Genomic DNA, 14,781 nt, shown 5'->3' on the forward strand with positions numbered 1-14,781 from the left:
AATTTTCTGATCTGTTTATTTGCTCCCTTCATGAAGAGTGCCACATTTCATTATCATTTTCAATACACAACACACAAGTTCATATTTTATTCTTCATATTTTATTTCCATTCATATCAAATCTTACAGGAAATAAAGAAAAACGAGACAATCCTAGATGGCCGTTACTGCCTGCACACGGCACTAACATGTTCCTCAGGTTTATTCTTTACAAACATTTTCTGTAAAAAAAAAAAAGAGTTTCTTTGAACACACTTTCTGAAATGTCTTTTGGTAATTCCAAACTCTTACCCCTCAAAAAGATAAACAGGTTCGATTTGAAGCAGTGCAAGAAACATTAAAATTCAAATCATTTCTCCTGTGATTTTCCTCTTCTGAAGTAAAAACAAATACGTTTTGCACCTCTCTATTCTTAACTGTAACCCTTGTGCTGTCTTAGATGACCCTTAACTGTAAGCACACCAAATAAAGTTTGCTTTTCCACTAAATCTTCAGACTTTTAATGTTGTTTACCTATGAAAAGTCTGCCAATTTCAAATTTAACGTTGTACTCACTGGTAATGTGGTGTTAACAGCAAGCAGTGAAGAAATTGTCATAGGAGCCTTTCATGTCCACTCCTCCTTCAAAGTAACTACTTTGAAGGAAAATTGCTTTTGTTTTTGGCATTTCTTCAACATTCTGTATTCTACCATCATAAGAGGCTGTCTTGTCTTTTTCTAAAATGCAGTAAATAGGTTTTGGAACTGTTATCCTGCACAGGATAGCTGAAGGAGCTCCATGCGATGGCAGCAGTGCCACTCAGCTCAGCTGCCCATAAAATGAATTAAACAAGCCAGTAAACAACCTCTAAGACAGAAAGGTGCAGCTGTTGTGTGAAACCAGCAGAGCGGCTGTGGGAATGTTCCTGTCTTATTTGTGTATTTCTCTGGGTGCCTTTTGGAAACATTTCTGCACAAATGATCAAGGTTATCACTTCCTCTCAGCACATGGGAACCTCTGTCCTTCTCTCTCAGAAAACAAGCCAAACTGTCAGAATGAATCACGATCAGTGTCAGAGTAGCCCAAAACAAAGTCCACTACTCTAATTAGCTCTGTGTTCACTTTGTGCCTGCTTGATTGCCAATTATGCAGGCTGCACCAGGTGATCTGCAAGTACGGAAGGTCACCGCTGTGATGTCACTTCCCTTTCCTCTCCGGATATTCCCAGCATTCTACTGCCAGCAGCCGGGAACTCTGGGAAGCAAGAGCAGGAAGCCTGGCTCCTCGCATGAGAGTGGGTACAACGTGGTGAGGCTGTGATTTTACAGCACATATGACTCAACATTTGTGACTGATGTGGAAATATATGAAAATACTGGGATGCTGGTATGTGCTTTCAAGGCTCCTTCAATGAAGCAACATCGCCACCTTCTGGATTTTGGGTGGCAGTAAATCTGAGGTGAGATAATAAGCCAGAAATCTTTGTACTTTGTGAGTTACACAATTTGAATGGTACACAATGCACACTTATGCAGTGCTTTTCTACCTTCATTAGGATGCAAAGCAATGTGGGGTTTGCCCAAGGACACTTCAACACATGGGCAAGCAGGCTGGAATTAAACTTCTGACCTTCTAAGTTCAACTGCTGTTCCTCTGCGTTACTCCCAAAGAAACGGTTCAGAAACATGTTATCTTTTAAAAAGCTCAACCAGATATGCCTAAACTAGCCTTTGTTATGATTTTTCACTGAGTTTAAAAATATAAAAAATATAAAATGTAAAAGTTTTTCTTTAATCCATTAGAGGGAAATCAGCCTGAGTCCCACATCCTACAAGAATTGGATTAGGTTGCAGACTATACGCAATAATCTGTCTTGTGCTTAATTTTTCATTGTGGTGGAACAAATTTCTTCTCTATGCTTTTGATGAGTGAAGTTTTTTTCAAAATTAGAAAAATATCATTGCAGTTTTTCAAAAACAAAGAATTACAAAGAAAATCCCAAGAGATTCAAGATTGACTTTTATAAGAGATGAAGAAAGACACAAGTTACTGTTGTGTTCAAATGGATCATATTTATTAGTGAAGGCAGTCTAGCAATGGGAAAATAATCTTAGTATAAGAAAATATTTTTTAGTGCCTCAATTTTTCTTTTAATATATTTTTTGGTAAGACAATCTTTCTTATCTCATCGGCAGATTTTAAAGATTTGTATTTTATTTTAAGAAATTCGTTCCTATTTCTTGGGGCGGGGTGGGGGGTGCAGTGTAGTTGCTGCAGCACACAAAGGCCTTGCAACATGAATGTATGTTTATCGAACATCTTTGCATTGATCAGATAGACACCAGCATTAAGTGGAAAAATGTTCGCAATAAATTATTTCTGTAGGTATTCCGTGCACACTATTGGTTCAGTAGAACTCCTAATATGAAGGTCCCACTACTCATCTGACGGTTCAAAAAAAGGACAAGCTAAGCGGTAACCATGATGTGATCATCATGGTTACTGATGCCAGCTGAATTTTCCAAAGGACCACAATGATGCACTACAATAATAAACCAATATGTCATAAACAGTATTGGACACAAGTCCTGCTGTCTTGCAGTCCCATTACTTTAGCAGCTGTGCAACAGACTCCGCCTCTGACCAAAATAATACAACTTTCACTGACACAAAAAAGTTTGGACATTTCTTTATTTGTGATCTTTGGCTCTTATTTAAAGATATGGCGTCGTTCTTTGCAGTTTTTTTCTGTCTCTTTTTTGCATCAGAAGATTAAGCTTCTGCTTAATTTGACGTCAGAAGCTCTTCTGTAAAAGAAAAACAAATGTCAATTTTTTTTTACGTTTTGCAAAGAGAAGATTCATGTTAAAAAAATCAGCTAATGCAACACATTTGGTTTCTAAAGTGCAGTAAAGTTATTTAGTTTTATAAAAACGTGTTAGCATTGGTCATTTTGCATGATTCGGTGTCATCTTAATCTTTTACTGCCTCACCAGCTTTTATCACCCCACAGTATTCATCACACTCCGCCTTGCTGTAGAACTTGTTCCCATTGGCTTGGCAGTAGCCCTGTTTGTAGGGCACGCACAGACCAGAGGTGGAATTAAATGTCCAGATAGGTGGAGACCCCACACAGGGTTTGGCGTCCATGGGGAGGCGGCACACAGCTGGAGCCACAAACCAAAACTTGAATCAGAAAAAAGACCTGCCCACCACATCAAATATATGTTAGTCCTCACCCTCAGGGCGACATCTCTGCAGACACTCTTTTTCAGTTACGAAGTTGTTCTGGTTGCCAAGGCAGCCTCCGTAGTTGAAGATCTCACAGCTCATCTTGGTGGGGTTGTAGAAATAACGCTGAACCATCCCGAAACACGGCCCAGAATCTGGAGCTTTTGCACACGCCTCTGTGAAATGCAGAGTGAAGGGAAACCAAAACAGAGATTTTTTTTATGTATTCTCATCACAAACGTGTATAAATGTGACATGACATTATGTCTGTACCAGTATCATTGAACAGAGAGGTAGCCTCGTCCCCAGAAGCTTCCAAGTCTGCTGGAGACAAAGAGGGCACCACCTGTCTCCTCCACCTCTGCACACATGCAACACATCAAGTCAGTGAGAGTTAGCAGAAAAACTCAGAACAGGGAAGGCCTCCTGGAGAAGAGGCACACATCTTCAACTTGAAAAACTAGTCCAAAGAACTTTCTCTGCTAGAGTCTCTGCAGAGGTCAGTGAGAGATTGGCAACTTGAAAATGAAAGTGTTTTTAAAAGAAAAAAGAGAGATCACATTCATCATTAAACATTTATTTTCAAACTCAACAGGTATAGCTACAGTCCAACCTGAAGTTTGTCATACCCTTTGGAAAGTTTTTCCTTAGTAGTTTTTCTTTCATCTGGGATAATCTTCCAGATTGGAAATTGGACAGGCGTTAGAATAATTTTGGGCCTAACTGTACAAAGTAAAAATTTTTTTATGATTTTATTAATTCCCCTTAGTTGTAACAGAAATGTTTTTTACAGATGTAGAATTAGGTTAAAACCAATTAATCAAAATAGTTTCTACCTGAGGCTTTTGCTGGGATTCTGGCTCTGTGACCGGCTTTCCAGGAACGCATATACCTGCAAACAAAAAATTCAAACATTTCCATCATACTGCGAAATACATTTTTAAACCTAATGCAACTACTTATAATGAATGTTACAAACCCGTTTTTTTTTTTTTTTTTTATAAATCTGATACAATCTCAGTCAAAACAGTCTTCACCTTTGTCTTCTTTGATGATGATGTTGTCTTCACCCAGTTGCTGCTCTTTGACCAGTGTTTTAAAGTCTTCCAGCACAGTGGGCCTCACAGTCATGGTTCGACCTGAGAGAGAAAAATAATTCTAGCTTTTATACAGTTTTATTCTTTGTTCTTAGTTTGTGTGGAACATGAAGAGGTTAAGAATCAAGAACAGAAATGCGTCTCTAAAATGTGTCAAATCTAACTTTAAAGCTAAATTGTGTTATAAATCCTAACAATGTGCTTTATTTTCCTATTTCTAAAGGGAATAAATAACTTACTGTAAAGCCTGAGTGTAGTTATCCTTTCACCCGTGACCCTAATCTTGATCATAATCATGACAGCGTATTCATCGTAGTTTGTGTGGAGCACATAGGCGTCCACATCAGCTCCCGTCCCTGAAAGAAAAACAGCAAACACAAGAATTGATCTGAGTTTCTGTTCATTTTCTGCAAACACACCAGAAGATAAAGAACAGACTGTGAGAAAATAGCCTTTTTAAAATCAGAGCAGCAAGATGTTGCAGATTTCTATCGTGTTAGGGCATCAGAACCAGACACAAAATACTATGCTACTTCTGCAAGGTATTAAAACATTTTTGCTTTTGTTCTTTTTACATTTTTTTTTAACAAGTTTCAATTTTAACATAAAATGGTTAAACTGATGCTGTAGGGTTAAGTTTTACATTAATATCTTTTGTAAAACCATTTTAAAATACAGCACAGATGGAGGCTGCATGGGGTCCATTTGTTTGTAGAGGGCCATTTTGAAGTCAGTTTCTCAATTTCATGCTGCTTGCCTCACTGGGATCATACTCATGATGTCACCAAATACCACCACCCTATCGGAAAACAGGAAAGTAGGCGGGGTAAACAAGTCTGACAGTTGTCGAAACATACCCAGCAAGGCCATCCAACAGCGAAGTATTCAAATTCAAATGAAGGGGGTTTTAAAAGCTTGACTTTATTAAATTCTATTGTAAAGTTGAACAGCTTAAAACAAATGTATTGTTTTGTTCGAACAACTTCTAGAAGTTTACTGGGTAAATTATCTTGGCTCCAAAGTCTTACTTTTCAAATGGGCTTTAACCCAGAAATCAGACAATATTTTTGCGTTGTATAAAACGGTTCTGAAAAAAATCACACTATGGTTTAAGGTTGTGTACAGGTCAAATGAGACAAAAAGAAAAAAGATGTAGCATACGGTTAACATTGTAGAAAAATCGTCCGTGGGTGCTGGTCATCTTAAGATCTTGAACAACCTCCCTACACGTCCCATATCTGCACAAACACACACATACCATGCACCCTAAGTGAAGAACCAGTCATTTACTGGCAGCTTCCTGTCTTTAGGTCAATGTTTGTAAGTTCCAGGTTTCTGCATATTTGATGCAGATCTCCAGAAATCCAGGGTGTCAGTAAATTATGTGCAGAGGAACAATAAACAACATATACATATTATAAGGCAGTATGTGAACAGGAGTGTTAAATTGAATGAACACTCCAGTGTTTTTTTTAATAATTTAGATCAAAATTTACACCTTTTGACATCAAAAACCATTCAGAAGCCATTTTTACCTTAATAATAAACTGCTTACTAACACTTTAAAGAATACAATGGGTAATGCAAAAATAATGCATTAAAGTGGCTAAAACTTTATTTAATAGTTAATTAATACTTAATTATACATTAACTAACATGAATATAGGGATCCGATTTTTTTTACAGATTTTTCTTGTTCAAATTTATGAGTCCTAAAGGACAAAGTTACATCCCAAGTTGCCTCTCCTACTATAATTTGCTTTAATGTCCCTAGAGAAACACAGGGAATGACTGATGAGCCTTGCTTAGCATTTTCATACAAACCTGAGCACAGTTCGGGTCGTCTTGAGCTTCGTGCCAACAGCACTTTTCTGCACCAGCAGTTTACCTATAGCTGTATTTTGCTTGTACTTTGGGAGGTCAGGACTCGTAGTTGCCAAGGCAACGTCATACCATGTTCCCAAAAACTGTCAGGGAGGGAAACGGGACATAAGTCACAAAGTAGACATACAGCCTAAATAAAGGTTTGCTTTATGATGTCCAAAAAGTGCAAGAAAATGCAAACGAGAAAAAAAATTTTGAGATATTTGTTCGGAAAACGTTTGTCTCACCTGAACTAAACTTTAACTTTTTTTTGAACAGGGAGCAAACTTTGCATTGAAGTTAAAAATGAATTGTTTGCACTAATTATGTAATCATGTTTTTCTTCTTGAAAATGAGTCCTAAAACTAAAGCAAACAGCTATTTTCGCTTAAACATGAACAAGATTACATTATACAGAAAAGACGTTTTTTTAACAGAAGCAGATATCCATATATACCTGGCCAATAGTTAATACGTAATATTTTTAATAATCACAAAATGTAAACAGGACAATCTCTCACCTTCGTCAAAACAAAGTTCTCCTGTGTGGGGTAAAGAGGATCTGGAATAATTGGAAGCCCCTGGAGGGTCTGGCTCCATCCCAGTGCCAGTAGAAAAATTAAAACTGCATTTGTTTCCATCATGTCAGAACTGTCTGACACTGAAATGGACTCGGGGCATGCTTGGTCTGTGGGCCGTGTGTAAATACCCTATAGCTGTGTGTACTCAGTCTCAGAACCAACAAAAAAACAAACACTTCAAGGAGCAAAGTTCCCACTTTGCATCTGTCTCTGCAGCCTAACTTGCCAGAATAAGCAAATGACCACTCAGACATTGGACTACAGAGCTGCAGCAAAACCCACAAATCAATACCTGTCACTAAATGTCTGGACGCTCATTGACATTTAGTTCAGAAGATTTTTTCTCTGAAAACCTTGATGTTCAGACCTTTAAATAATAATTAATTCAACAATAATAATTTATTGTTAATATAATAATTTATGCATCACATTTTACAAATTTGTGGGTTTATGCACAGGCTTAAAATGTTCAACAATTTTAAGGTTTTAATTTCTTTCCCAGTATTTTTTCCCCCAATACTGAAAAATAGTCTGAGACTTTGAACATTAATCTTTTCAGGTGCATGACAAATTTTCTGCAGGTTTGTTAACTGTTATTAAGGTTTTAAAAGAAAAAATTTAAACGGAACCCCAGAAGCTTAAATGGCGTATATTTAATGGTAAATGGCGTATACTTATATAGCGCTTTTCTACCTTCTTCAAGGCCCAAAGCGCTTCACACTCATATTCACACATTAAAATACTTATTTCAAGATTTGCTTATCATAAATAATCCGGATCGTGGTCATCCACGCATGACCTGTCACCCTGTAACAGCAGACAAACAATTATTAATTTAGAATTACTTTAAATTAAAATAAATTAATAAAATAAATAAATAAATAAATTAAGAACTCAAGAATTTAACCTCCCTTACTCTCCTTAAACTACACCTGACCGTCAATATCAGGATTCAAATTCTGTGCAGAAACACATTTACTGTCATTCAAGTGTTCAAAACACAATGAAATGTCCAAGAGTCTTTTCCTGGTTCTGCCTGAATTTTGTGGCAACATCTGCCTTCTTCCTGACCTTTGATGGGGCGCCATCAGTGACCAGACTGACATTACGTGACCAACATCGTTTGGCGCAGTAACTAGAGCGCTTACTATGTCATCAGCTGTTGTTGTGTCCAACAACTCCAGAAACGCCACTGTCACAGTCTCTCTAAGATCTCTAATTAATATGCACGGCTGTATATATCTGTGATGTTGGTGTTTTCATAACTAGCAACAGAAAATGCAATAAATGACTGGATTCCTTCATTTGGCGTCCAAGTCTCCTCAGAGATGTCGTATCTGTAATCGTAATCCTTGATAGACTTATGTTGGCAAAGGTCGACTGCTTTTTGGGGCACAAGTTCACCTCTGAAAAGGGTTTGGATGTTTGCACCAACGTGTTTACAATAAGGAAGCTGTCACTGCTCCATCACTGATGTTAATGCTGCAGTGAATGCAAACTGTTTGTTTTTTCAGTCTGGCTAATAGTTGGTATTTCTTCTCTTTTCTTAATACCAAATGGTGAAACTTTTCTGTATGGTGACTCTAGTGGTGCGGAATGCTGTATTCTTTGAACACTGCAACCTGATGACATACCAAGCATTGGGGTTTTGCATTCAGCTTTGTGGGGGAAAAAAAACTCTGTCCATTTTTCCTGGAAAGCTCTTCACTCCACTTCACTTTTTGACAACATTTTGGTCTTTAGGGTGTCGCTACTGATCATCCTTATAGCAAGATAACAGGCAAGGCTCATAGGGAACCAAAGTGCATCTTTCCCTAGACGCAGAGCTGTTAGGCTTCGCTATTGGCTGTTTCACCTGTTTTGCTTTTCCTTTGCTCCCCCTAGTGGCCGAATTGCGCATTTAGGTTATTTCTTTAAAGTGTTATCTAGTATCTAAATCATAATTTAATCCAGGTTTGAGCAGTCCAGGTCCAGTGGTTTTTGAACAGGACCTGGTCTAAGGTGGACTTACTTCGTAAAATGAGGCAACAATCATCCTACTTCACATTTTCACAAACCAGGGAAAGGTTTCACAAATCAGAAACTATGTTTAATGTATTCTTTAGTATCTAATGCATAATTTAATTCAGGTTTGATCATTCCAGGTCGTGTTGTTTTTGAACAGGACCCGGTTCTAGGTGATCTTAGTTCGAAAATGCAGTGGAATGTTCTTTTAGTGCCCTCGCGAATCGGAAGCCAACTTCAGCATCGTCTTTGGGAACAATTAAATGGTAAATGGCGTATACTTAGTAAATGGTAAATGGGGTATACTTATATAGCACTTTTCTGCCTACAAGGCCTAAAGCACTTTACAGACCCATTCACCCAGTCACACACACATTCACACACTGGTGGCAGCTACGCTGCCCAACACAGGCGCCCGCCTACCACCAGAGGCAGGGTGGGGTTCAGTGTCTTGCCCAAAGAAGCACTGACCCATGGGCGTGCAAGGCAGGAATTGAACCTGCAATTTTATGATCATGGGTTGACCACACTACTGCTGCACCACAAGTGTATGATGATGTAAAGTAAAAAGTTTTACAACCTTATAAAACGTCTGTAATCCTACTTCACAGATTTCCCCTATTTTGGGATAAATGAGGGAAAACCGTACATGGGTGGGTTGATTAGTTACTCCCGATCTGCTAACTTAGTTTGCAGTTTCCATTTCAAATTTTGCGGGTTCTCATTAAGCACGGTTTGAATTCTGTGAGGGGAGGGGTGAGGTGGGGGTCAAATATACTTTCTGGTCTAATTTCTTCAGAATTTTTTTTCCCATTGCAGCTATTGATTTCAAAACAATGCATGTTTAATTAATACATCGATACAACACAGCTGTGGAAGTGTCCCTTTCTATATTTATTTAAAATTTAACACGAAACTAAGAAATCTCTGTCCTGAATACAGAGCTCATCGAACACTACCGACTGCTCCTCCCTGATGGTGATGTCCATGCTCCGGTCTTCACTGAGTCAGGTGGGTCCCCTTCACCATGCATTTACCATATATTAGTCCATGCACTGGAATCATTGTCTCCTGAATTGTAATCAAATCAAATAGTGAGGTAATCAAGATTCCCAGCCCTACTCTTTACACACACCTTTTATGCAGAAAGATACATACATGATAAAAAAGGAAATTCAATAAATGGCAAATTTGTCCTCATGTGGGACAAAGGTCAATCAGTTATCCCACTATCTCTGTTAACATAACACTAAGAATATTGTAATTTTCTTAACCCAGTAACTATAACATTCATTGATGAGCCAAGGGTAAAAATGGTATTTTTCCCAAGTTTGCATGTGAATTTAAAATTTGCTGACTCTTTGTAATTCAGACTGCTGACTTTCTCGCCAACATAAGCAAGCGCAGGGATTTATTCAAAGTACAGGTGAGTTGTGTAATCTAGACATTTTAACTAAACTTCAAATGTGAACTCTACACACAAATATTTTCTTTGTTCTTTAGAATGAAGACCAGGCAGCAATCCAGGAGGCAATTGAAGACACCACGGTGGGAATTTCCCTCATAATTGAAAGTGGCAGTGGTGAGGAAGAGGACATTCTCGTGGTCCACATCTGCCAGGCTGTGATGGTTGACCCACCAAGTGTCGGAGTGACAGTTGCTGTGCTGTTTGACCTTATTTACAACACAAATCTGGATTACCCTCCTCATCTCAGAAACATCTTTGAGGTAATCCACAAAACTGTATTAGAGTTGAAGGATAAAGTTGTGTATAAGGTTTCAGGCTTTAAATCTGACACTTTGAAGAAAATTACCTTAAAATAGTTTAAGTTTTTCCTAAGAGGGGATTCCAGCTGCTTGCTTTGGCTCTTTCTGTTATCTTCTGTTTAGTGAAAAATAGCAAGCCCCTTATATTTTGATTTGTACTTTTTGCTTTGCTGCAAACATATTTTTCAAGTTTAGATAATAATAAAATTAAATCTGAAATTTGTGTTCAGTGTCATATATTCATTGGATTGTCATACTGTAAAAGAAAGTATTGGCTTTTATATAATAATCTGCAATTGCCATTTTAGTATTCAATTTAAATTTTATTAAAATAATGTATAAATTTAAATGAAATGTTTGGTTAATTTCAAACAAATAATAGTATTGCTAAAACATTTTATTGTTTTTTAAATGTTTGAAAAAATAGAAGGTTGGCTGCTCGATGTCTGCTCTGAATCCTACAAAGGAGAAATAATTGGAACATAGCTGGATCATTCTGAGAAGATGCAAAAAACAAAGTCAAACCTACGAGTGACGTGATGGAAGAATCGTCCTGTAGTGTTAGTGAGGAAATAGTTGGTGGAGGTCTCTATGCAGGAGCTGTTCCTATGATCAGAGACATGAACCAACAAGTCCACTAGGCAGAACTTTTTTAAAGTGTGGGCACAAAAAGAAACACATCAGCCTGACCTTGAGGTAGCGGTTGTCATGGTAAAGTTGCTCCCAAAAGGGACATGCTCCAGTTTCAAAGCAACAATCTCAGGGTTTTCCCTTTTCCGTTGCATGTAGTGCGGGCATGTGGACGCCACCGCCACTTCGTACCACCCCCTCATAAACTGTATGAAAGGACAATGCTTTCATGGAGCATCAGAGCATATGCATCTTGGTCACCATGCCAACAACAATGCCTTAATGCTTAAGTTCTTTTTGGAAGTATTTCTCACTCACCTTCTCTAAATCAAATTTATCCTGCAAGACAATTGGAATTTGTTGGGTCCTGGCAGAACCCAGAACCAGAAGAACCATCAGATGTGTAATTTTGGACATCGTGAAGGCCTCTTCTGTCTGCTTAACTGATGACAGAATTCAGATTCTCCATCTGTGTCACACTTGTTTTGAAAATACCCACCCACAACACAAGGAAAGTACACAGCTGAGAGGACAAAGTCCTGATTTTTTTTCTTTCTCTTCCTCTGTTTGGTGCTCTGAATGATCAGAATTACTGGACTTCACGCAAGTCAACAGGAAGGAAACAGCATCGTTATGGGTTTGAATCCAAACCATAATTTTTGATGGGTTGATCTGAGCATGTGCAGAATCAAACTCGTGAACTTTGGTGTTCATGTTGGAAAAAATAGCTCAAAGAATAAAATGTAACTCAACCTTTTCTTTTACTTTACTAAGTAAACACAAACATACGACTAATGCTCATTTAACCCAGTCAGAACATCACCAATTATTTCTGGGACATAGCACAAAAAGAGAAATGGGCCTGTTGCATTGTGGGAAACCAAACTTTGCAAGAAGAAAACAAAAAGACTTATTTTTTAGAATCCGAAAAAGTTAGGCCTTAAAGTTGCATTATTGTCAAACACAAAAATGTGTTCTCCACATTTAACCCAGCATAGAATCTAGCGCTCTCACCTCACAGCGGGAGGGTCCTGGTTCAAATCCCAGCTAAGCCCTTTGTGTGTGGAGTTTGCATGTTGTACTTGTACATCTGGGTTTCCTCCAAGCACTTCTTCCCACAGTTCAAAAACATGCTTCATAGGTTAATTGGTGTCTCTGAATTGCCCCTAGGTGTGAATGCCAGTGTGTGAACCTACAACAGACTGGCAACCTGTTCCTGGTGTACCCCACCTTTGTCCTGGTGGGGTACACCAGTCCATCTCGGTGTCAGACAGTTCTGACAGGATGGAAACAAATGCAATTTTGATTTTTCTACTGGTCCCAGCAACCTTATTGGGATTAAGTGGGTTCTGGAAATTGATTGACATGAATATGACCCTCAATCTGTGTCAAGCAGAAGCTTTTTAGGATCTTTGGTGTGTACCTGCTGCAAACTCAAGGTCTTGATCTCCTTGTTTCAGGCTAGACCACGGTCCTGCAACCTCAGGCTCTGGAGCCACATGCAGCTCCTTTAACTGTCCATTGTAGCTCTACAACTTTGAGGAAAATTACTGACAGGTAGATAAAATAGTAATTTGGAATTCTGGTCAGTTTGTTGTAGATAATAAAGTTTTGTCATTTTTTTCAGATTTTTTTAAACAAAAAATTGGTGTATTTTATTTTAAAGGGAAATTGTATGTTCTGATTTCAAAAATGTTGTACATAGAAAAATATAACACTGTAAATTCTTTTTTTTTTTTTTTAGTATTTTTATTTACTTTTAAGCATAGTTTTTAACAAACACAAACATTGCTCAGCACAACATTGGTCCACAATCGTGTACATTTCTGCAGAAGTGTTTTCCAAATTAAAGTTCCTTTTCATGCCTATGCAAATAAAAATAGATAAGACAAGTAGCAATAACAAAAATAAAGTTAGTCCACGATCACGTTGTTTAGTATTGAAGCAATAGTGAGACTGGTAAAGCAAAAATAAGGGGTCCACGTTTTCATGAAATCACTTTTAGTTGAGTGGAGCAGACAGGTCAAGTACTCAAGAGGAAAGAGTTCAATGATAAGTCTATGCCAGTTTGCTTTGGTTGGAGGTTTGTCACTGATCCATGACAGAAAAATATTTTTACGTGCAGCATATGTTAGGATGTCATACAATCTGCCAGACGTAGAGATGACTTTATCCCTATAACCCAGAAGCAAAGAAACCGGATTCAGGACCAGGGCTGTCCCTAATATTTTTTCCATGTCCTCCAAAATGTCTCTCCAGTATGGTAGGATTTTAGGGCAGAACCAGATACAGTGAGAATAAGTTCCCAGTGAGGATTTACATTTCAAACACATAGGTGACATTTGAGGGTTCATCTAATGTCATCTGTTTGGAGAGATTTGCAGTCTGTGAATAATTTTATATTGTAAGAGCCTGGCATGATTACAAACAGATATTCGTTTTGTCTGGGTCCAAATAACATTCCATGTAACACTGTAAATTCTAATTCTTATAAATATTTGAAAGCTAGTTTTTATAGTATAATAGTGTTATGGCCAGAAAAACATTTTTTAAAAAGGGTTAAAGATTGCAGCCCACTGTACTAGACATTCTTCTGTTGGGCTGCAGATCTCTATTTGTAAATGTATTTACTTGTGGGATTTTAAAACAATGATTTACAGAGTACAGTTTTATTCAAGGGCACAGACATGCAAAACTGGAAGTTATTTTGTTTATTTAACTCTTGACATTGAAAAGGTGTGAGGGCAGAACCCAATTCCCCACAGTTAAGATAACCCTTGTGCTATCCTATGGGGTCAAGATGACCATTGACCTGTCATCCCTACCATGACAAAGGTGAATAAAGGTGGAGAGGATTAATCCATGGACACCAGTGAAGATCACAAATCATTGAAGAATAAAGGTTTAGCGCACTGTCATATTAATATTACATATTATTTTGAAAATCTCACATAATTTCTTGCAGCGCTACATTTATAAATTTGAATCATGTCGACAAAACATGAAATAATTATGTTTGATCCTTTGCCCCTTAATTTTGTATAAGTGAACCCCGTCTATCAAGAAACATTCCAGCAGGGGAAACTAATAACTTTTAACAAGGGTGGGGTCGTTCAGTCTTATTTTCAAATGCAGAGAAGGAATTGTCCCTATTCATCACATGCAAAAGGTGATCCAGGGGAACTGGAGGTTCCCAGGCGTCCACCGGCTCCTTTTCAGTGGGGTCCGTTTCTTTGCATTTGCTGTTATCCGCCTTTGTGTTTACAGTGTTTGTCACAACCTGGCCTACAGTAGTGGGTCTCATTTCTGCAGGGTAGATGACCTTGAGTCTTTGCCTTTTCCCCAAAATGGCATTACCTAATGCTGACTGTTTTCCCTTTTTTAACTTTACTACCCCATTCTGCACCTGTAACCCTTCTGGTAATTGAGTGTCTTGGCCCGGTTCAAACAGTACATCCTGTGTGTCTGTGAGGGTGCCAGTTCGAACAAAAAAATTCACTGTTTTAGTTTGGCCAGCAGGAACAGTCACTGTGTCACAACCCAATTTTACAATGCCTTCTCCCAAGCCAATCTCTCTACTTTGCATCACTTTTAGGAAAACTTCAGTCTTTTTACAATCAAAGGAAAAG

General features: G+C 38.1%; 1 protein-coding gene and 2 long non-coding RNA genes across 3 annotated transcripts; 1 reads left to right on the forward strand and 2 right to left on the reverse strand.

The window, feature by feature from the left end:
* The first annotated feature begins 1,148 nt into the window (after positions 1 to 1,148).
* On the forward strand, positions 1,149 to 10,396 carry LOC144996367 (uncharacterized). Its single transcript, XR_013659344.1, has 5 exons — positions 1,149 to 1,287; positions 1,381 to 1,438; positions 9,698 to 9,766; positions 10,128 to 10,181; positions 10,259 to 10,396. It is a non-coding gene; the product is annotated as an uncharacterized LOC144996367 (long non-coding RNA).
* Positions 2,654 to 6,983, reverse strand: ambp (alpha-1-microglobulin/bikunin precursor). The gene is made up of 10 exons (XM_004074838.4): positions 6,692 to 6,983; positions 6,132 to 6,274; positions 5,469 to 5,545; positions 4,547 to 4,663; positions 4,248 to 4,349; positions 4,047 to 4,102; positions 3,484 to 3,571; positions 3,219 to 3,386; positions 2,973 to 3,146; positions 2,654 to 2,786 (listed from the first exon to the last, which is right to left on the reverse strand). Exons 1-10 carry the CDS (start codon positions 6,812 to 6,814, stop codon positions 2,764 to 2,766), a joined length of 1,071 nt encoding a protein of 356 aa, XP_004074886.1. The 5' UTR covers positions 6,815 to 6,983; the 3' UTR covers positions 2,654 to 2,763.
* Positions 10,397 to 10,877: 481 nt separating the features above from the next.
* LOC105355250 (uncharacterized) lies at positions 10,878 to 11,351 on the reverse strand. The gene is made up of 3 exons (XR_013659343.1): positions 11,213 to 11,351; positions 11,052 to 11,128; positions 10,878 to 10,980 (listed from the first exon to the last, which is right to left on the reverse strand). It is a non-coding gene; the product is annotated as an uncharacterized LOC105355250 (long non-coding RNA).
* Positions 11,352 to 14,781: the final 3,430 nt, after the last annotated feature.

The sequence above is a fragment of the Oryzias latipes genome, chromosome 12 (assembly GCF_053564925.1).
Source record: "Oryzias latipes strain Hd-rR chromosome 12, Olatipes_Hd-rR_3.1".
NCBI classification, from domain to species: Eukaryota; Metazoa; Chordata; class Actinopteri; order Beloniformes; family Adrianichthyidae; genus Oryzias; species Oryzias latipes.